The sequence below is a fragment of the Phyllostomus discolor genome, chromosome 3, assembly GCF_004126475.2.
Source record: "Phyllostomus discolor isolate MPI-MPIP mPhyDis1 chromosome 3, mPhyDis1.pri.v3, whole genome shotgun sequence".
In the NCBI taxonomy this organism is placed as follows: Eukaryota; Metazoa; Chordata; class Mammalia; order Chiroptera; family Phyllostomidae; genus Phyllostomus; species Phyllostomus discolor.
The window spans coordinates 124,594,331-124,617,910 of NC_040905.2; the positions used below are offsets into that span (position 1 = coordinate 124,594,331).

Consider the following 23,580-nt stretch of genomic DNA (forward strand, 5'->3'; position numbering starts at 1 on the left):
TGAAAAATGCACACCTAACATCATACTCAATGGTGAAAGACTGAAAGCTTTTCCTTTAAAAGAATATCTGCTTTTATCCCTACCATTCACCACTGCACTGTGAGTTTTAGCCAGAACAACAAGGCAAGAAAAAGAAATAAAAGACACCCAAATTGGAAAAGAATAAGTAAAACTATATTTGAAGATGACATCATACAAGTATTTCTACATATAAAAAAGCCCAAAGGATCCCCCCCATACACATGTTACCAGAGCTAATAAAAAAATTCAACAAAGTACAAGAGTAACATGCAAAAATCCACTGTGTTTTTATACACCAGCACTGAAAAATACAAAAAGAAAATTAACAATTTCATTCAAAATAGCATCCAAAAGAGTAAAATAGTTGGGAATAACGTTAACCAACGTATGGACAAAGTCTAAGGAGGGTAGGTGGAGGGTGGGAGGTGGGGATGGGTGGGGTGGGAAGGAATGGTGGGGAGAAAATGGAGACAACTGTACTTGAACAACAATAAAAAAATTAAAAAATAAATACTTATACACTAAATACTATAAAACCTTGCTTAAACAATTTAAAGAAGACATAAATATATAAAGTACATAGACTTAAAGATATTATCTTTCATATGGCAATAATATTTAAAGTGATCAACATACTCAGTGTAATCTTTATAAAAATTCAAGTGCTGAGAGTTTCAGCTAAGATGGAGTCACAGGTAGAAATGCTTTGCTTCCTTGCACAACCAAAAGAAGGATAACAACCAATTTAAACACAAAAAATAACCAGAACTGCCAGAATAGCAAACTGCATGCAATTCCGACAACCAAGGATTAAAGAAACATTCATCTAGATTGGTACACTGAGACAAAGAAATATGGCCCAGATGAAAGAACACATCAAAGCTCCAGAAAAAGTGGTAACCAATGAGGAGTTAGACAATCTATCTGATGCAGAGTTCAAAACACTGGTAATCAGGATGCTCACAGAATTGATTGAGCTTTCTTGCAAAATGAAGAAGAAATGAAGGCTACCCAAAGTGAAATAAAGCAAAATATACAGGGAGGCAACACTGAAGGGAAGGAAAGTGGGACTCAAATCAACGATTTGGAATAAAAGGAAGAAATAAACATTCAACTAGAACAGAATGAAGAAACAAGAATTCAAAAAAATTAGGAGAGGCTTAGGAACCTCTAGGACAACTATAAACATTCCAAGAACCAATTCATAGGACTGTGGGAAGAAGAAGAAGAAGAAGAAAAAAACTGAAAACTTATTTAAACAAATAATGAAAGAAAATTTTCCCAATCTAGTGAAGGAAATAGACTTCCAGGAAACCCAGGAAGCCCAGAGAATCCCAAAGAAATTGGACCCAAGGAGGAATGCACCAAGGCATATCATCATTAAGATATCCAAGATTAAAGATAAAGAGAGAATCTTAAAGGCATCAAGAAGAAAGGAGAGAGTTACCTACAAAGGAGTGCCCATAAGACTATCAGCTGATTTCTCAAAAGAAATATTACAGGCAAGAAGGGGTTGGAAAGAAGTATTCAAAGTCATGAAAGGCAAGGACCTACGCCCAAGATTACTCTATCCATCAAAGCTACTATTTTGAATGGAAGGGCAGCTAATGTGCTTCCTTAATAAGGTCAATTTAAAGGAGTTCATCATTGTTAAGCCCTTATTATATGAAATGTTAAACAGACTTATCTACGAAAATGAAGATGAAAAAATATGAACAGTAAAATGACAACAAACTAACAACCATCAACAGCTGAAGCTAAAAAACAAAAACTAAAACTAAGCAAACAACTGGAATAGGAACAGAATCATTGAAATAGAGATCACATGGAGGGTAATCAATGGGGAGGGGGAGGGGAAAAATGAGTGAGGAAGGTACAAGGGATAAGAAACATAATTGACAGGCATAAAATAGATGAGGGTAGGTTAAGAATAGTATGGGAAATAGAGAAGCCAAGGAACTTATATGACATGAACTAAGTGGGGGGAGGGGAATGCAGGAGGTTGGGCCTACAAGGCATAGAGGGGATAAAGAGGAGAAAAAATGGGACAACAGTAATAACATAATCAATAAAATACAGTTTAAAAATTCCAGTGGCCATTTTTGCAGAAATAAAAAGCTGATTCTCATGTTTATATGGAGCTGCATGGGCCCTCTAATAGTCAAAACAATCTTGAAAAAGAAGAATAAAGTTGGAGGACTCACACTTCCAGATTTCAAATTGTTATTAAAACTGCAGTAATCAAAACAATGTGATACTGGTTTAAGGATAGACATACAGGGCACTGAAATAAAATTGAAAGGTCAGAAATAAACCCATACATCCATGGCCAACTGATTTTCATGCTGGGTGCTAAAACCATTAAATGGGGAAATAATGGTCTTTTCAAAGAGTGGTATTGGCACAATCAGATATTCACATGCCAAAGAATGAAGTTGGATCTCTACCTCATACTATATAAAAATTAACTCAAAGTTGATGAAGGTTTTATATCAAGTATATAAAATATAAAACCAGCAAACTGTTAGAAGAAAAAATACAAGTAAATCTTTATGACCTTGGATTTGACAGTTGATCTTTAGATACAATACCAAGTTCACAGGCAACCAAAAACATGATTAACTAGATTTAACAAAAATGTAAAGATTTGTGTATGAACAAATTAAGAGATAGTGCAAGAACACTATCAAGAGAATGAAAAAACAGCTCACAGAATGGAAGAAAATATTTACAAATCATATACCTGGGTCTAGTGTAAGACAAACAACCCAATTACAAAAATGGGCACAGGACTGAATAGACATTTCTTTAAAGAATATTTACATATGGCCAACAAATACATGAGAAGATCTCAGCATCATTTGTCATTTGAGAAATGCAAGTCAAAACCACAAGACACCATTTCAGACACACAAAAATGGCTATAATAAAAAAGAACAATAATAAGTCCTGGCTGGTGTAGCTCAGTGGATTGAGCACAGGCTGCGAATCAAAGCATCGCATGTTCGATTCCCAGTCAGGGCACACGCCTGGGTTGCAGGCCACAGCCCCCAGCAATCGCACATTGATGTTTCTCTCCTCTCTCCTCTCTCTCTCTCTCTCTCTCTCTCTCTCTCCCTCCCTCCCTCTATCCCTCCCTCCCTTTCCTCTCTAAAAATAAATAAATAAAATCTTAAAAAAAGAACAATAATAAGTGTTTGTGAGGATGTGTAGAAATTGGAGCCCTGGTATATATTGCTTGTGGGAATGCATATTGGTGCAGCCACTGTGATAAACAGTTTTGTGGTTCCTGAAATATGAAACATAGAATTTCCATATGAACTAGTGATTCTATTCCTCAGTATTTTCCCAAAAGAACTGAAACAGGTATTCAAACAAATACTTGTACAGAAATATTCATAGCAGAATTATTCAAATAGGCAAAAGATGTCCTATATGTCAACCACAGATTAATAGATAAAGGATATTTTATATACATAAAATGGAATATTTTCAATAAAATGAAATATTATTCAGCATCTAAAGGAATAAAGTACTGGTATATACTATAACATGGAGAAACCTCAAAACATTATGTTCAGTGAAAGAAGCCAAACACAAATGGCCACATATTGTATGATTCTGTTATATGAAATATTTTGAATGGGTAAATCCATATAAGAAAGCTGATTGATCAGTGGTTGCTAGAGGCTTAAAATAGAAAAAATGTGACTTCTTAATTGATACAGGGTTTTATTTTTGAGTAATGGAAATACTTTGGAACTAGATATGTGCATGTACATTGTAAATATACTAAATGATGCTGAATTGCTCACTTTAAAATCGTCAATTTTAAGTTACATGAATTTCAACTGAATTACAATTTAAACGTGAAAAACAGAAATGAGGCATGATAAGAACTTGAAAAATTTTGGCTTAGTTTACTTTGTGAGATGGAGAAAGTTACAGCATACTTTCAAGAGTTATATTTTGCAGCAAATTTGTGTATGATTTGAATCTCCAGAGTTAAGAAGCAAAAACTCTTTTAAAATGCTAGTATTCAAGAAGTAGGAACACAATGGAATTACTAAAATGTGAGATCATGACCAATGCATTTTATTACACTTGGTCAATGCATCTTCTTTGTATCATAATCCAGTAATGGTCAGGGGGCATAGCATGGTGGGAAAAATGCAGATGTTCTACTCTAAGTACATTGGTCTAGCAATTGAAAAGAAGCAGGTGGTGAGAACACAGACATAGGAAATAGTTAATGTTCTCCTCACTAGTGTCTAAGAAACTACCACAATAAGTTAGTTGGGAACAAGTTTTGCAGAGACTTTTAGGTATTTTTATTCTTCAATCAAATACACTATGTACCACTTGACTGAAGAAGGGTTTTGGTACTCATAATTTTTAATGTATGAGGTTTCAGTGTCTTATCTATAGGTATATGCATTTATATATGTAGAATGCTTTAATGTGTATCATGAAATGGGCATTTTAGTATGGTCGATACACAAATAAAAATGACTCTGTACCTGACCTTGTGATTAGATTCTAAATGTCATGAAATAAGAACTATGACCTTCATAGTAACGGCAGCATTAGTACTCACCATAAGAAAAAAGTACCATGGTTGGGACACGCCATACTGTCCTGGAAAGACAGTTTCTACATACCAGGTCACAAGGCCGTATAAGAAAGCATCAACTAAAAGCATTCCCATCATATAGCCAAATATGAGGTTATCCTCAAGGTTGGCTGGTGTCCAAAGGTTATCCCACTTGACACCAATTTCTGAAATAAAAAGAGATATTTACCACATATGTAAGCTCTGCAGTCAAAACAGCAAAAAAATTGTTTACACTGTAAATTTTTGTGGATTATCTATATGTTGATACCCTTAGTACATAGGTCATCTAAGAAAATAATGGAATATGTAATGACATTGCTTTCTTCTCTGCTCCCTTCAAAAATCTACATAAATAAATAGAAATTATTGAGACAAAGTCAGCAATTGAAATAAAAATAAACAATAACAAAAATGTCAAGAAAAAAGCAGATCTTTTAGATCCTATCCTTTCACTTTATCCTTCATGCTAAATTCTCACCAAAATAACCATCGGGATATACAAATTTAGAAAACTCTTCAATAACACTGTATATTGATGCTGACTACCAAGCAGAAGAGAAAAAGAAATTTTGCTTAGATATAGTACTGAGGAAAAGAGAAAAGGGAAGTCAGTGCAAGAAATCAAGTAATCCTTTATTCTTTTAATTCCTCTATTTCCAGACAGAGGGTAGCACAACTGAAAAATCACCAGGGCTTTCAGTAAACTAATTCAAAGAGGCAAGATATAAAGATAACAATGGCCCATGTAACTGGTCCTTTCTTCAATATGAGCCTTCCATTTCCTGTAGACTGATACCATCAGAAGAACATTCATGAACACTGTGTCTTTAAGGAAGCTACAACTGTCAAAATGAAAGCCATTTTGAAGCAGTGAACAGCAAATTAGCAACCACAGAAAAAAAAGGTAGAATATAAATTTCAGAAAGCCTACCATAACTTGAGAAATTCTCCACCCAAACATAGTAGGAGTTCCTGAAAGAGAAAATAATATAGGAAAGACACAATAACTAAATAAAAATAATCTGATAAAAAGTACGTTGATTAGAAAACTAAAATTGTACATCCTCTTGCAGATTAAGCCAATGAAAATCCCAGAATATCCTGATAAATTCTAATGAATTTTTAATGTTTCATATACAAGTAAGACTGATGCAAATATCCATAAAGAAATCATATGTATATTCTAACTGGCTACTTATTGGAAGTAGACTTTTGTTTACAGATGAGAAAATTTATTATCCTCAATTCTTCTCATCCATCAGTAACTGCAATAAAATTCTCATTAAATCCCAACAAGATTTTTCATAGGATTTGACAAAGTGATCTAAAATTCAAGTGGAGAAGAAAGTGACATGAGTAACTAAAGAACAAGGTATAGGTACGAGACTAACAGATATTAAGATTTGTTATGAAGCAATAAAACATTGTGGTACTGACACCAAAATAGACTAAAAAAGGTCAATAAAATAGAAAAGATCACCAGAAAGAGATCCATGCATATATGGAATCTTGATGTAAAACAAAAGTGCAACTAGAAACCAGTAGAGAACAATCTAATAAATGATGGTAATAGCTTAATTTTCATATTGAAAATAAACAAGCTCTTACCTCATAACAAACAGAAGTATCAACACAATACTTATTGCAAATGTTAAAATAAAAATATATAAATTTTAAAAGAAGTTATAAAATTATTGAGAGAATGAATATGGTGGCCAAGTAGGTGGAAGCTGAGTGCACTTGCTCTTGCATCGAACTTGGACACTTGGCTGATCTTCCAAAAAATAAACTGAACATTCAAAGGAATCTTAGTTGATATGCAGTATGAAAGCCAAGAAGTATAGAAGATGCTTCATAATGTGGTAAGGAGATACTATAGGTGGAAGGAGAAAAACCTCATGCTTGGAGCCTGCGGCTGTGAAGAGCCTGGTCAGAAATCACAGCTTTGTGGTTCCTCCCCCACCCCCCCCCCCCCCCCCCCCCCGGGCAGGGAATCCCAGACCCAGATGGGAAGTGACTTGGATTCACAAAGTTGGGGAGATCCAGGCTACACATACACACATAGTGACCAGTATACCCACAGATGCAGCTGCAAATGCCAACCAGGAGAGTGCCAGAGAAGAGAGAGGGATACTATCTGGGAGGGAGGGTGCGTGGTGGTGGTGGGGGAGTAGGGTGGAGGAGGCTGGTCACCGCCAGACATGACTTTGGGAGACTCTTGAATTTTTGGAGAGGTGGCATGGACAGAAAGTCGGACAGTGACTCAGTGCTGCAGCGGGGGTATCCAGAGAGACTTTTTAAAAGGGGAGATGAGATATACTGGGCAGGGATCCTGTGTGCAGCTACCCTGCTAGCAAGGGGATAGGATTGAGAGCATGGTTTGCTCCCACTCAGTGAAGCTGAGCAGATTGGTCAGAACGGTACATCCCCTTACCGGTGAGGGGATTTCTCCACTCCAGCCTGGCGCAGCTGGTAGTGGAGAAGAGGTTGTGCAGAGTGGAGAGTGTGGGCCTCTGTCTGCTGTGAGGGCAGGGTGCTGGGAACTGGAAAGGCGGGAGTGGTGCACCTGAGATTATTTAAAGCCAGACAGAGTCCCCCCTTCGGTGCAGTGGAGATGGAACCTCCGGGAAGGGAAGGTCCCACCCAGCCCCCCAGCTTCTACAGGATTGGGAGGATCTGTTAAAGAGCCAGGTCAGACTCAAGAACCCTGCAGGGTGCATTTCTGTGAGAGAGACCGCAAGAGGAACACCTAAAGGGCCCATTTGAACTCTCAGGGAGACAAAATGCGCTGGCTCCTAAGGCCCTATTTCACTGAAACCTTATTTCACTAAAGGCCCTTATTTCACTAAAACCAACAAAACAGGGAGACCAGAAAGCAGTGTAGCAAGAGGGAATCAGGGCTTGGACCAGCCTCTGCGCCAACATAGAGCTGCTGTCAATACCAAGCAGGAGAGAGCTGACCCTCTCATACATATTACCTCTCCAGCATGAAATTGACAGCTAATTAATCAGAAATTATACATTATTGGAAATAAGCTGGGACAGACCAAGACGAGTGTTGCAGGGGCAAGGGAAACACAAACACAATTTTCCCAGAAGACTGAAAAGTGCCTCCCAGGGCAGATCTAGGGGACACACCCTTCTAATTGCACAGTAGTTCCCTCTAGAGGCAGGTAAGGGTAATACAAGCAGTGGTGCTGGAAGTTGCAGCACTCACCCCTGGACCTGATAAAAATAACCAGAGGCAGATCCAGAAATTGAAGTCAAAAGGCACACACCAAACGGCCGAGAGGAATTTCAACTTCCTCTTTTTTGGAATTTTCATTTTTTTTCCTTTCACATAGCCTTTTAATAAACCTTCTTTAATTGTATTCCAACTAATTCACTATTCTTTGTCTTTTATTTTTTATTCAGATTTTATATTATTTTATTGTATTATTTTAAATCTCACATTGCACCTTTCCCTTGTCTTCCTCCATTTTGCCTTCTTCCTGCCCTTTCTTATTTTCATCATAAATTTTATTTTACCCAATGCTATGCTTTGTTCCTATTCCTTACTCTTACTATTTCTCTTTCCTCTATCCTCTCAAAAGCATCCCTGCTTCCTTTAGTCACCTCACATTCTTTATCTCCCTCTTTTAATATTCTTACTTCCATTCTACCTTTATAAATTGTGGCTTGTTTGGTGTGGATATTATGGTTATTGCTGTTCTTCTTCAGTGATATTCCCATTTGTTCTCTACTTTTTGGTACTTCAAATCTCATAGGTTATGCTCCCCCTGTCTTACTTCATTTTTCCTTACTTTTGCCTTTGTTTATTTGAGTTGGGACCTTTATTTATTTTTTCTCTTAGCTGGAATTTTATTCCTTACTCTTATTATTCTTCCTCTCTCTATACTCTCAAAATCATTTTTCTTTACTGTAGAAATCTCATATTCTCTTTTTTGTATAATATTCTTACTCCCTTTCCATCTCTATTAATCTTTGCTCAGCTGCCATAGTTATTTACCCTGCTGTCATTTTCCTATAATATTGTTCCCTTTGGTTCACTACCTTTTTAATTTTATCTCAACCCCCAGAGTATACTCTTTCTTTTTATTAATCCATTTCTCAGTCACCCTTCCCTGTTTTACTTACATTTTAAATATTATTCCCTCCCTTTCTTTGCCTTGTTTCTGTTCCCTCCTCTTATTATTTCTCTTCCCTCTTCCAACTTAAAATCAATTTTCTATCCTTTAGTCATCTCATATTTCCTTTTTCCTATCTTAGAATATTCTTAAGCTCTATGCACCTTTATTAGTCTTTGCTCAGCCCTGGCTGGTGTGGCTTAGTGGACTGAGTGCCAGCCTGTGAACAAAGGATGGCTGATTCGACTACCTGTCAGGGTATGTGCCTGGGTTGTGGGCCAGGCCCCCAGTATGGGGTGTGCAAGAGGTAAAAACACATCGATGTTTACTTTCCATCTCTTTCTCCTTTTCTCCCCCTCTCTCTAAAGATAAGTAAATAAATACATAAAATCTTAAAAAATATATTTGCTCAATTTCTGTTGATATTGCTGATGTGGTAGGGGGTTATTTATGCTGGTGTGGGTCTGGTTTTCTGGTAATATTGCTTAGTAAAAAAAACACCTGTACAACAGCACACAAAACATGGTGACTCCCAGTCAGCTGGCTGGAGGGGAGATCTCACCAATGAATGGGTCACCAATAATCAAAGCCCAAGTACAACAAGAAAACCCACATAAACAGAAAAAAGGGCAACTCTACAGCATCCAGATTGGGAGATCAAACAGCCTGCACCACTGAGTCCCACAGAACTCCTACCACAGAAGCCTTTCCCACAAAGACAGAGAGGCAAAGTAGAGAAACTTGAGATGCAGAGACAAACAAAAAGAGTCACATAAAATGGGGAGACAAATAACCACAATTGAAAGGAAAGGAGAAATCCCCAGAGAAAGAGCTACATGAAATTAAGGCAAGCAGTCTATCAGACATAGAATTCAGAGTAATGGTTATAAGAATGCTTAGGTACTCAGCGAGAATTACAAGGAACTTAGTGGGAATGATAGCAGCATGAAAAAGGACAGAAACTATGAACAAGAACCAGAAAGAAATGGAGAATACAATATCTGAAATGAAAAATACAACAGAAGGAATTACAAGCAGGCTGGATGAAGCAGAGGACTGAATCAATGAGCTGAAAGACAAGGTAGAAAGAAATACCCAGGCAGAAAAAGCAAAATAAGGCTCAAAAAATGAGTATCATTTAAGGGAGTTTCAGGAAACATGAAATGTAACAATATTTACATTATAGGAATATGAGAAGGAGAAGAAAAGGAGAAAGGGATAGAAAACCTGTTTGAAAAAATAATGACTGAAAACTTCCCTAACTTAGTGAAGGAAAAAGTCACACAATTCAGGAAGTGCAGAGGGCCCCATTCAAGATGAACACAAAGAGGCCTACTCCAAGACACATAATTAAAATGGCAAAATTTAAAGACAAACAGAGACCCTTAAAGGCAGAAAGGGAAAACAGCAAGTAACATACAATGGAGCTGCAATAAGACTATCAACAGATTTATTAACAGAAACACTATAAGCTGGAAGGATTTGGCATGAAATATTCCAGATAATAAATAATAAGAACCTGCAACCAAGACTACTCTATCCAGTAAGGCTCTCATTAAATTGGAAGGTGAAGCAGTGAGCTTCCCAGACAACAAAATGATAAAAGACTACATCTCCACCATGCCAGCACTACAAGAGATGTTAAAGGGATGGTATAAAAAGGAGAAGAAAGACCTGCATATATACTGTCTACAAGGGACCCACCTCAGAACAAAAGACCTATACAAGTTGAAAGTGAAGGGATGGAAAATATGATGTAGACTGGTCTAGCAACTATGGAAAACAGTATGGAATTTCCTCAGAAGACTAAAAGTGGAATTGCCTCTTAATCCAGCAATACTACTGCTGGGATTATACACTAAGGATCCTGAAACACTAGTTCAAATGAACCGCTGCATGCCAATGTTCACAGCAGCATAATTTACAACAGTCAAGGGCTGGAATCAACCTAAATGCCCATCAGTAAATGAGTGGGTCAAAAAACTGTAGTATATTTACACAATGGAATAGTACACAGCAAAAGAATGAAGGAACTCCTAACCTTAACAACAAGATAGATGGAACTGGAAAGCATTATGCTAAGTGAAATAAGCTAGGTGGTGAAATAGAAATACCATATGGTCTCACCTATAAGTGGAACATAATCAACAACAACAACAACAAAAACAAAACAAGGAAGCAGAATACAGCCAGAGACATTGAAATGAAGAACAAACTGACAGTAACCAGAGAGGAGGGGGAGAGGGATAATGGGGATAATAGGAGAAGGGCCATCAAGGAACATGGACACATGGACAAAACCAAAGTGGGGGTAATTCCAGGGTGGGAAATGGGGATGGATGGGGGAGAGGGCATGGTAGAGTGAAAATGAAAACAATTTAATTGAACAATAAAAAAAAGAAAAAGAAAGTAAATAGTTATTCCATTAAAAAAAGAGAAAATATATTCCAAACAAAAAAATATAAAAAGAAAGCTGTGGTACTTATGTTAGACAAAATAGACTTCAAAACAAAAGGTATAAAAAAGGAAAAAGAAGGTCACTATATAATACTTAAAGGAATAATCCAACAACAGGATATGACATCTGTAAACCTTATGCATCCAACATAGGAACACCTAAATATATAAAGAAATTATTGGAGGACTTCAAGAAAGATATTGACAACACAGTCACCATAAAGGATTTTAACACCCCACTGTCAACAATGGATAGATCTTCCAAACAAAAAAAACGAACAAGGATATGGTGGTGCTGAATGACACTGTAGATCAAATGGACTTAATTGATATATGCAGAACCTTTCACCCCAAAGCAGCAAAATATACATTCTTTTCAAATGCACAGGGAGCATGTACAAAGATAGACCACATGATAGAACACAAAACAAGACTCAATTTCAAGAAAAGTGAAATAATATCAAACACGTGTTCAGATCATAAAGGTTTGAAATTAGAAACCAAACTCAATGCAAAACCTCAAAAACATTCAAATACAAGGAGAATGAATTACATGTTATTTATAATGAGTGGGTGAACAATGAGACCAAGGAAGAAAGCAAAAACTATCTAGAGATAAATGAAAAGTAACACACAGCAACCCAAAACCTATGGGACACAGCAAAGGCAGTGCAGAGAGAGAAGTCCATAGAACACAGGCCTATCCAAACTAGACAGAAAAATCTCAAATGAACAATGTAATCTAAAAGATTACTTCTTACTTCTAAAAGAACTGGATGAATCACAACAAACAAAGCCCAGAATGAGTGCAAGGAAGGAAATAATCAAGATCAGAGCAGAATTAAATAACACACAGACTAAAAAAACAATTCAAAGGATCAATTAATCCAGGAGCTGGTTTTTTGAAAAGATAGACAAAATTGACAAACTTTTAACCAGACTGATCAAGAACAGAGTGAGGACCCAAATAAACAAAATCAGAAACAAAAGAGAAGTTACAACTGAAACCACAGAAATACAAAGGATTGTAAGAAATTACTATGAACAACTATATGCCCCCAAAATAAAACAACCTGGGGAAAATAGACAAATTTCTATAAGTAAATCTGCCAAGACTGAATCAAGAAGAAGCAGAAAGCCTGAACAGACTAATAACTAGTAAAACTGAAGCAGAAATAAAAAAAAACTCCTGACACACAAAAGCCCTGGACCAGATGATTTCACAGGCAATTTCACTAAACATTTAAAGAAGAACTAACTCTTATGCTTCTCACACTATTCCAAAATATTCAAGAAGAGGGAAGACTCCCAAAGTTTTTTTTTTTTATGAGTCCTGCATCATCCTAATTCCAAAACCAGATAAAGACACAGCAAAGAAGGAAAACTACAGGCCAATATGTCTGATGAACACAGGTGCTAAAATCCTCAACAAAATACTAGCAATCTGGATTCAGAAATACATTAAAAAGATCATACACTATGTTCAAGTGGGATTTATCCTGGGGATGCAAGGATGGTAAAACATTCACAAATCAATAAATGTAATATACCACATAAACAAAACAAAGGACAAAATCACATGATCATATCAATAGATGCTGCAAAAGCATTTGATAAAATCCAGCACCAATTTATGATAAAACACACAGCAAAATGAGAGTAGAAGGAGCATACCTCAACATAATAAAAGCCATATATGAGAAATCTACAGCTAACATTACACTCAATGGACAAAAACTAAAAGCTTTCCCCTTCAGATCAGGAACAAGATAAGGATTTCCTCTCTCACCACTGTTATTCAACATAGCACTGGAAGTCCTAGCCACAGCAATCAGACAAGAAAAGGAAATAAAAGGCATCCAAATTAGAAAGGAGGAGGTAAAATTATCATTATTAGTAGGTGACATGATAGTGTACATAGAAAACCCTATAGTCTCCACCAAAAACTATTCAACCTAATAAGTGAATTTGGTAAAACAGTGGCATACAAAGACAATACTCAGAAACTGATGCTATTTTTGTGTGCCAACAATGAAAAACTAGAAAGAATCTAGTGAAAAAAATCCCATTTACTATAGCAACAAGAAAAGTAAAATACCTAGGAACAAATTTAACCAAGGAGGTAAAAGACCTGTATTCAGAAAACTAGAACAATGAAGAAAGAAATTAAGGAAGATACAAATACCATATTTTTCAGACTATAAGATGCACTTTTTTTTTTACCACATATTTGGCTTCAAAATTTTTTCCACTATTTTTCTCCTCTAAAACCTAGGTGTGTCTGGGTGTTGACACCATAAGACACACCTAGGTTTTTATAGGAGGAAAATAGGAAAAAAATTCAAAGAAAAAATGTGGTTAAAAAGTTCATCTTATAGTCTGAAAAATATGGTAAATGGAAACATGTACTGTGCTAATGCACTGGAAGAATTAACATAGTTAAAATGTGCATACTACCCAAAGCAATCTATAGATTCAGTGCAATTCATGTGAAAATACCAATGGCATATTTCACAAATCTAGAACAAGTATTTCAAAAATTTTTGTGGAACCAAAAATGACCCCAAATAGCTTGAACAATGTTTACAAAGCAGAAAAATGTAGGAGGGATCACAATGTCTGATATCAAACTATAGTAAAACTATACTACACTGCAATCAAAACAGTCTGGCACTGGCCAAAGAATAGATACATAGATCAGTGGAACAGAATAGAGAACCCAGAAATAAAGCTAAGTCTCTATGGTCAATTAATATTCAACAAAGAGGGCATGAACATACAATGGAGTAAAGATAGCCTCTTCAATAAATGGTGTTGGTACAACTGGACTGGTACATGCAAAATAAATGAAACTAGATCACCAACTTATACAGTGTAACAGAATAAACTCAAAATGGATAAAAGACTTATAAATATAAGTCATGACACCATAAAACTCCTAGAGGAAAACATAGGCAGGAAAATTTCATGTATCTCACATAGCAATATTTTTGTCAATATGTAGCCTAGGCTAAGGCACATACATGAAAAAATAAACAAGTGGGACTATATGAAACCTAAAAGCTTCTACATGGCTAAAGAAACTATCATCAAATTGAAAAGGGAACTGACTCTATGGGAGAACATATTTGCCAATGAAACATCAGACAAGAGTTTAATCTCCAAAATATGTAAAGAACTCATGACTCAACACCAGGAAGACAAACAACCCAAGTAAAAAATGGGCCCACAATCTGAACAGACAATTCTCCAAGGAGGATGTACAGATGGCCCATAGATACATGAGAAGATGCTCAACATCATTAACCATCAGAGAGATGCAAATTAAAAACACATTGAGATATCAGCTCATAACTGTCAGAAGAGCCATCATTAACAAAGAAACAAAAAAGTGCTGGAGAGGATGTAGAGTAAGGGGAACCCTAGTGAATGCAGACTGGTGCAGCCACTCTTGAAAACAGTATGGAATTTCTTCAGAAAACTAATAACAGAACTGCCTTTTGACCCAGCTATTGTGCTGTTGGGAATACACCCTAAGAATCTCAGATCACCAATTCAAAGGAACTTATGCACCCCTATGTTCATAGTGGTGCTATTTATAATAGCCAAGTGCTAGAAATAGCCTCAGTAGTCATCAGTAGAAGAGTGGGTCAAAAAACTGTGGTGCATTTACACAATGGAATACTATGCAGCAGAATGAAAGAAGGAACTCCTATCTTTTGTGGCAGCATGGATGGAACTGGAGAATATTATGCCAAGTAAAATAAACCAGGTGGTGAAAGACAAATACCATATGATCTCACCTACAATAGGAATCTAATAAACGAAATAGAACCACAGACATGGAAACATCTAACAGACTGACAGCAGCCAAGAGGGGAAGTGGGAAGGAGATAATGGTGGTAATAAGGGGAAGGGACTAGTCAAAGAGTATGTATGAATGACCCATGGACATGGACAACAGTGTGGTAATTGACTGTGGGAGTGAGGGGTGGAGGAAGGCAAAGGGGGGAAAATTGGAACAACTTAATAGAACAATGAAAAATGGTTTTAAAAAGATTATTATATTTATGACACTGGGTATGAAAGAGTTTCTTGTAAAAGATTGACACATTTGATTATATTAAGTTAGAGAAGCTAACAATTTTCCCTAGCAATTAAGTTAGGGAAGCCAAAATGTTATTTTGGACAGGCAGTCCATTCTAGAAAGAAAGACAAAGAAATAAGGCATACCACCCTCCCCCCAGTAAGAGTGAAAGGGACAGAGAACAGGTACATGGATCATAGGTTTTCCCATTTCAGGGAATCCCTGGAGAATCAGTCAGGTGAAATCATGTAGAAATAGCCCACTATGTGTCTAGATGGTGGCACTGGTATTGAAAGAATTAGGCAGCTAGATAAATGGGCCTGAAGTGATGCTACTGGCTCCTCATGGCTAAAAGTCAGAACTTGCAGAACTTTCTAAGTGTCTGTGAAGGCCAGAGTCTTAGCGAGGGCTGGACAGTGGCAGAGACCTAGATGAGGAAAGTGGACAGAATCACATTTCTAACAGATGAGGTACCAGTTTATTGTGTTACATGAGCCAAAATAAACAATTACACTTCCGCTCAGGCTAGGTACTCCAGGAAAAAGATCCAGAGAATACCACATAGATTTGAGGTCCCATTTTCACCCAACCAAAAGAGATTCATAAATTCCCATCCCCACATATATCATGTTATCTTTTACATGATCATCTTAAAGAATAAAAGGATAAGAGAGATGTCTGAAAGACTGACTCATTCAGAAGAACATAAATAAATCACTGAGTTAGACTTACATTACATTTATTTTCTTCAGCCCAGTATATGTAGTTTGGAGGAAAATGAAAAATTAGTTATAGGAAATAAAAAAGCTATATTTGTTTTTCTAAATGAGATTAGTAAATGTATTACTGCAAAGGATGTAGAAAAACCCATTAGCTATTAGAAAAATTGATTTTCTTTTGAAGGTTACCATAATAGCAATTAAAATTAAGTTATGAATAACTTATAAGGTAGCATTTTATATTTAGGAATTTATTTATACTAGTATGCATATTGTGTGAGGAAATACCATATTTTTCAGGCCATAAGATGCACCTTTTAGAGGAGAAATATAGGAAAAATTTTTTGAAACAAAAAGTATGGTAAAATATTGAATAACATAAATAACATAATATTTCACCAATTTAAATGTAAACAGAACTCAACAGCAGCATTAACAACCATTATTCCTCCCAAATTTTTGGGGGGGGAAGTGTATCTTATAGTTCAAAAAATATGGTATATGTTTACTATTGTGGGTATAGCAAAAAATTGGAAACCACTTAAATGTACATTGATAGAGCACTAGCTCATTATAGTACCTCTTCACAATGGAATATTATACAACCTTGTGGAAAAAATGGAACATATCCATGTGGGAAAAGATCTAAGATATAGCATTAGGTAAATACAGCAAGTTGTACATTAGAAGGTTTAAAATTATTTATTTGAGATCATAACTGGGGGTTTATTGTGAAGAGATGAAAACAATTTTTCACACTTCTGATATTTTACAGTTCACATAAGCACCTTTATAATAAAAAGATCTGGAGATAAATAATTTTTATTACATTTTTTACTTCCTCATCCACTGTTTCACTCATACTGCCTTGTTTCCCATTTCTAGGAATCAAATAGCAATGGCAAATTTTTCAAGGCAAACACTTACCTTTTATTTCCAACTTGAGCAGAAGATTAATCCCCAGTGCCAGTGCAACATTTGAGCTGAGACAGGCAGCCACCTTGTTAGTGAGGGTTATCTGTCCATAGTTTTGAGCGATGGATTTAAATGGAAAGAAACTGGCAAAATATAGAAGGCTTCCAGCAGAAGCAGCCAAGTGGGCTGTAAATAAGAAATTGCAAGGTCAGTTTTAAACAATATGCAAAATAATGAATTAAAAGGAAATTTTTAGATTACATTAAAGGAATAGAGTGTAAGCTGTACAAAGGAAGGGGACTTATTTTTGTTGGTTTTTGTATCACCAATGTCTAGTATATAGCATGTGCTCAGTAAATATGTATTGAATAAATGAATTAATGTATATTGTGTGTTAATGTATAAGATGTTTACCACATGTAATAAATATTCAGAGTCATTTAGAACTTTCAGTCAAGTTGGTGGCATAGGTAAATGTCATATTTGCATCCTCCCACAACCACATCAATATTACAACTAAACAACAGAACAATTTCACTTATAATAGCATCAGGGTAATAAAATACTGAAGAATTATCCTAACCTTGCAGGTGAAAGATTTATACACTAAAAACACAAAATATTGCTGTAAGACCCTAAAGAAGCTAAATAAATAAAAAGACATCATATGTTCATGGATTGGAAGACTTAATACTGTTAATATGACAATGCCACCCAAAGTAATCTACAGATTCAATGCAATCCTTATCAATCCCACAATAACTCCTTTTCTGAGAAAATGAAAAAACAATCCTAAAATTTCTATGAAATCTGAAGGGACCCCAAATAACCATAATAATCTTGAAAAATGAAGAAAACTGGAGGATTCACACCTCCTGATTTCAAAATTCACTACAAAGCTTTAACAACCAAACAGTGTGGCACAGAGTAATGGAATAGAATAAAGAACTCAGAAGTAAGCTTACATGTAGATGATCAAATAATTTTCAAAAACGATGCCAACATCTTTAAATGGGGAAAAAGTCAGTAATTTCAACAACTAGTACTGGGGAAAGTGGCTATATGTAAGCAAAAGAAACACTATATATAAAAATTAACTCAAAACGAATTAAATTCCTAAACAGAAACCCTAAAACTATAAAACTTTGATGAAAAAACAGGATAAAATCTTCATGATATTGGCTCTGGCAGTGATTTCTTGGATCTGACACTAATGGCAAAAGTAACAAGGGCAAAAACAGACAAACTGTACTTCCTCAAAATTAAAAACTTTTGTTCATAAAAGAACACTATCAACAAGTCAAAAGGCAACCCACAGAATGGGAGGAAATATCTGCAATTCACATATCTCAAAAGGGATTAGTAATCAGAATATATAAAGAATTCCTCAAACTCAACCACAAAAAAAACCCTATCAACCCAATTTTAAATGGGCAAAGAACTTGAATGAGCATTTCTACAAAGAAAATGTATGTAAACACATGAAGTAATGCTCAATATAACCAATCCCTTTAAAATTATACCTCAACAGCTTTGCCAATGTGCACAAACTTTGCAGACAAGATCTTAACTGCATATGCCTTTCTCCACAGGCACAGGTTATCTCTTCCAAGGAGAATAATTTGACACACTCAGTAAAACATGCTAATCCAGTGTCTCTTAGTCCTTTTTGCATTTCATGACAATATAGTTCCCATTTATAAATTTGAATTAATCTCACTAGTGCTGCTACTTACAAATAAGCCTGCCTTAAATGGTGCACCTTCTAACAAAAGGCTTTAAATCTGTCCAAATTAGATCAGTAAGCAATCATGTTAGTGCTATGAGACTTGATCACTATAGGAGGTTTTGACAGCCTGTTCTCATGACTCCTGTTGTCTCTGGACTACCTTAATGGCCAAACATTGCCCAAGGCTTTTAATGCGAGAAACTTCCCATCTTGACTTTGTGGAATACATCTTCAAAAAAAAAAAAAACACCAAAAACAATTGCTGGCCATATATCAGACTCTACTGTAAACAGAGGCTTTCATAAACCCTGATATTTTGACTGTCTATAACCAGCTAGCCATTATGCCTTGGGTCATGGAAATAGCACCCCACGAGCTTGGCACATCTACTGAGGCCTCATTTATATAAAATGAGAACAAACCTGAGCCTTCTGGCATATACCACTTGTAAAAGGAAGTGGTCTCCTCTGATCTCAGTCCTTTCTAGATCACCCTTCCTCCAGATTTCTTGACTACCTGGGGATCCCCTTGGGTTTAAATAAGTGTACACAAATAGGGATTCACAGACTGCACAAATGGCATTGCCATCATCATAAATGATGGAGATCAGTAGAGTTTCCGCTTTCTAGTCCTTAGTCAAGATGTCTCTGATAAAGAGACCTCTAAGGTCAACAACCTTGGCTAAACTTCAGGGAATCATCTCAGTACTTATGTTCTGGCCAACAAATAGCCTCATATTCACATTACAAACTGTTGGGTCATCTAACAGTTGTCCCCTCAGGGTGAAAAACCCCGGGAATCTTTTTGCTTCCAGATATTAAAAATATAAATCAAAATCACATTTCTCTACATACACTTAAGATCACCATTATGAGGTCTTACCACCTTTAGTTACATTTATTACTAATAGTAACCAAGGCACACATTTCAATTCTCAAATATACAATGATGGACTTTTATAAATGTGTTCCACAGAACATTGACCCTGATAGGTCCCAGATAGCTGGTTTAATTGAGATACATGGTAGTCTCTGACAATCACTCCTTTTCAAGTATTAGGCATGCACATAGAGGACTAAATAAATCTTTATCTTTTCCCAGGTCATAGTCTCTTTTAATCCAAGGCCCTTTGGCCAGATCATACCCGGCACTTTAAAAAACTTTACAATGGCACTTTCCTATATTTACTTTTTATGGATTAACTTATTGGGGTAACACTGATTAATAAAATTATATAGGTTTCAAGTGTACAGTTCGATGATACACAATCTGTATGTATTGTGTGCCTACCACCCAAAGTCAAATCATCTGTCACCAAACATTTGACCTCTTTTATCCTTTACTACTACTCCCCCATTCCCTTCTCTCTGGTGTCTATGAGTTTTTTTCTCTTTATATATAGTATATATTTTATTAGTTTGTACTAATACATTCTCATATTGCAAAAGCAATTTAGTACAAGAATCTTTCTTTTGATATTTGAATCATCTGAAATAACATATAACTGTACATCAAAAAAATCTCATTTGGATAACAAAAACAGACAAGCTAAACAATAAAAAATTGTCCTTTCTTACAAATGGACATTGAAATGAACCCAGTTCAGTTTTCTTTTTAAAAGTTTCCAAAGACAAAAACTGATGAAAGCTAATTAAAATGAATAAAAACTTTGTTTACTAAACTACTGGTCTCTGGCACCAATTTTTGTTTTTTGCTGTTTTGATGTAGGTTCTTCTTTGTCTGTTTTTTCTCTCACTCTTTTTACTGGTCCAGATGCACCATTTTCATCACATTTATCAACACTATTTAGTTTTCTGGCCATGAGACTGTACTTTTCTTTTAGCAGACCCAGTCTGGGAAGCTTTCTTTTCCTTTCCTTTTTGTTTAAATTTGTTTGTTTTTCTTAAATTTTAATTTGCTGCCTTCAGTTTTATATCTCACATATGAGTAAAATCGATGGTTCTTGACTTTTTTGTCTGATTTATTTTGCTGATCATGACATTCTCAAGATCCATCCATGCTGTTGAAAATGTCAGTATTTCATCTTTTCTTATGATTGAGTAGTATTCCATTGTATATTTGTACCATATCTTCTTTATCCAATTCTCTATCTAAGGACACTTTGGTTGTTTCCATGTCTTAGCCACTATAAATAATGTGCAATGAACATAGGGCTACATATATCTTTACAAATATGTTTTCAAAATTTTCAGGTAGATATCCAGAAAAGGGATCACTGGGTTATATGGTAGTTCTATTCTTAATTTTTTGAGGAACTTCAATGCTGTTTTCCATAGTAGCTGTACATAGAGAATTACCAGTATGGAAATTCTCACCAGCAGTGAATGAAGGATCCTTTTTCTCTACAACCTCTCCAACATTTGTTATTACTTGTATGTCTTGTTGATAATAACCATTCTTTAACAGGTGAGATGGTATTTCATCGTAGTTTTTATTTGCATTTCCCTAATAGCTAGTGAAGTTGAGCATCTTTTCATGTGTCTGTTGGCCATTTGTATGTCTACTTGGGACAAATGTCTATTCAAGTCCTCTACCCAATTTTTAACTGGGTTGCTTTTTTTTTTGGTGTTGTGCAGTATGAGTTCTTTGTATATTTTTGATATTAACCCTTTGTTGGAGTTGTCTTTTGCAAATATCTTCTCCCATTCAGTTGTTTTTTTGTTTGTTTGTTTTGTGGGCAGTTTCTTTTGTTGTGCAGAAGCTTTTTAGTTTGATATAGATCCATACATTTTTGTTGCATTTATTTCCCTTGCCTTTAGGACCAAATTCAGATCATCTTCCGTAAGACAAAGGCCCATAAGTTCAGTATCTATGTTTCTTCTATGTAATTTATTGCTTCAGGTCTTATATTACAGTTTACATTCAATATTATTTTATAGTAGTTTCAAGCATACAAAAACGGTGATTACACAATCATATATTTTACAATGTGTCCCCCTCAATATTTCCAGTATGCTACTGGTACCATACATAGTACAATATTATTGACTATAATCCGTATGCTGTATTTTACATTCATGTGACTATTTTGTAACTACCAATCTGTACTTCTTTTTTTCCCCACCAATCTGTACTTCTTAATCTTCTTGCCTCTTACACCAGCCCTATATCCTCCATTCACTCTGGCACTATAAATTTGTTCTCTATGTGCACAAGTCTCTTTAAATTTTGTTTGTTGATTTATTTTGTTCTTTAAATTCCACATATTAGTGAAATCATATGGCATTTGTTATTTTTTTGTTATTGTTGTTCTATTACAGTTTTTCCAATTTTCTCCCATTGCCCTCCTGTGCCCAGCCAACCCCTGCTTACACAGACAATTCCCACAACATTGTCCATGTTGATGGGTCATTCATACATGTTCTTTGACTAGCCCCTTCTCCTTATTTTTTATTATCCCCCTCACCATCCCTGTTGGCCACTGTCAGTCTGTTCCATGCTTCCATGACTCTGGTTCTATTCTGCTCATCAGTTTACTTTGCACATTACATTTCCCTTATAAGGGAGATCATATGGTATTTGTTTTTCACTGACTGCCTTATTTCACTTAGTATAATATTCTCTAATTCCATCTACAAAAGGTGGGAATTCCTTTATTCTTTATCCTGTGTACTATTCCATTGTGTAAATTTACCACAGTTTTTTGATATACTCATCTACTGATGGGCACTTAGGGTATTTCCAGTATTTGGCTATTGTAAATAGTACTGCTATGAAGATAGGCGTGCATAAATTCTTTTAAATTGGTGACTTGTGATTCTCTTCTTTCTGTTGTTGTTCAAGTATAGTTGTCTCTATTTTCACCTTACCATGCACCCTCGCCCCCCCATCCCTGACTCCCATCCCACCCTCGAACCTATCCCCTTTGGTTTTGTCCATGTGTCCCCCCTACATGTTCTTTGATGGCTTTTCCCCTCTTATCCCATCTCCCCCCTCCTCTCTGGTTACTGTCAGTTTGTTTCTTATTTCAATGTCTCTGGTCATATTTTACAGTGGAATTCATGGTTCAAAAGGCAGTTCCATTTTTAATCTTTTGAGGAAATTCCATACTGTTTTACAGTGGCTGTATCAGTCTGCATTCCCACCAACAGTGCACTAGGGTTCCCTTTTCTCCACATCCTCATCAGCACTTGTTGTTTGTTGATTTATTAATGATAGACATTCTGGCTGCTGTGTAGGTGATAAGCCAGCACTGGGATCTTGGGTGCTTCTCTGGCAAACCCTCTGCTTTCCTCCTCAAAACCTCTGTCCTCAGTCTCTCCTCAAGCATCTGTCATCCACTTTGCCATCCATTTGCTGGTACCCAGGTGACAAGTGCACAATATTTCATTCTTTGTGTCTGGAAGATGGCTGCGAGGTAGGTGGGACTGAACTCACTTGCTTGTGCACCTAGTGGGACACCCAGCTGATTTTCCAAAGAACAGAGTGGACAGCCAACAGAATCCCAGCTGATATGAAGTTGGGAAACTAGAGTTTGTATAGAAGTTTAAATATGGACATGTAAGACAATAAGACCTGGAGCTATGAGAAGACCAAAGGCAGATCCAGAAAGAAGTAAGAAGGATAACACCAAGAGCTGAGACAAATTTCACTTTACCATCCTTCAGAATGTGTATTTTTTGGTTATTTTAACTTATTTATTTCTCTTCTTTCCATTTAGTTTCTTTTTGTTTTGTTTGATTTCATTGTTTGATTGATTTTCTTTATCACCCTTTCATAATTTATTTTAATTTTTATTCTTTTACTTCACTCATACTCCAATAATACACTACTATTGGTCTTTTTTATTCTTTTTATTTAGATTATATATTTCTTATCATATTATTGTTATTTCCAATCCCACAGAGCATATTTCTCTGGTCTTAGTCCATTTTGCCATCTAACTGAGC

At 35.9% G+C, this 23,580-nt stretch overlaps 1 protein-coding gene across 1 annotated transcript in view; it reads right to left on the reverse strand.

Moving 5' to 3' along the window:
- Positions 1 to 23,580, reverse strand: part of LOC114504532 (ATP-binding cassette sub-family A member 3-like) — a 244,777-nt gene that overhangs the window by 199,995 nt on the left and 21,202 nt on the right. Inside the window, exons 8-9 of the mRNA XM_028522197.2 lie at positions 16,954 to 17,127; positions 4,619 to 4,800 (exon numbers count right to left, since the gene is read on the reverse strand). Of these exons, the coding sequence (XP_028377998.1) occupies positions 4,619 to 4,800; positions 16,954 to 17,127 (356 nt within the window). The remainder of the gene's footprint in view (positions 1 to 4,618; positions 4,801 to 16,953; positions 17,128 to 23,580) is intronic.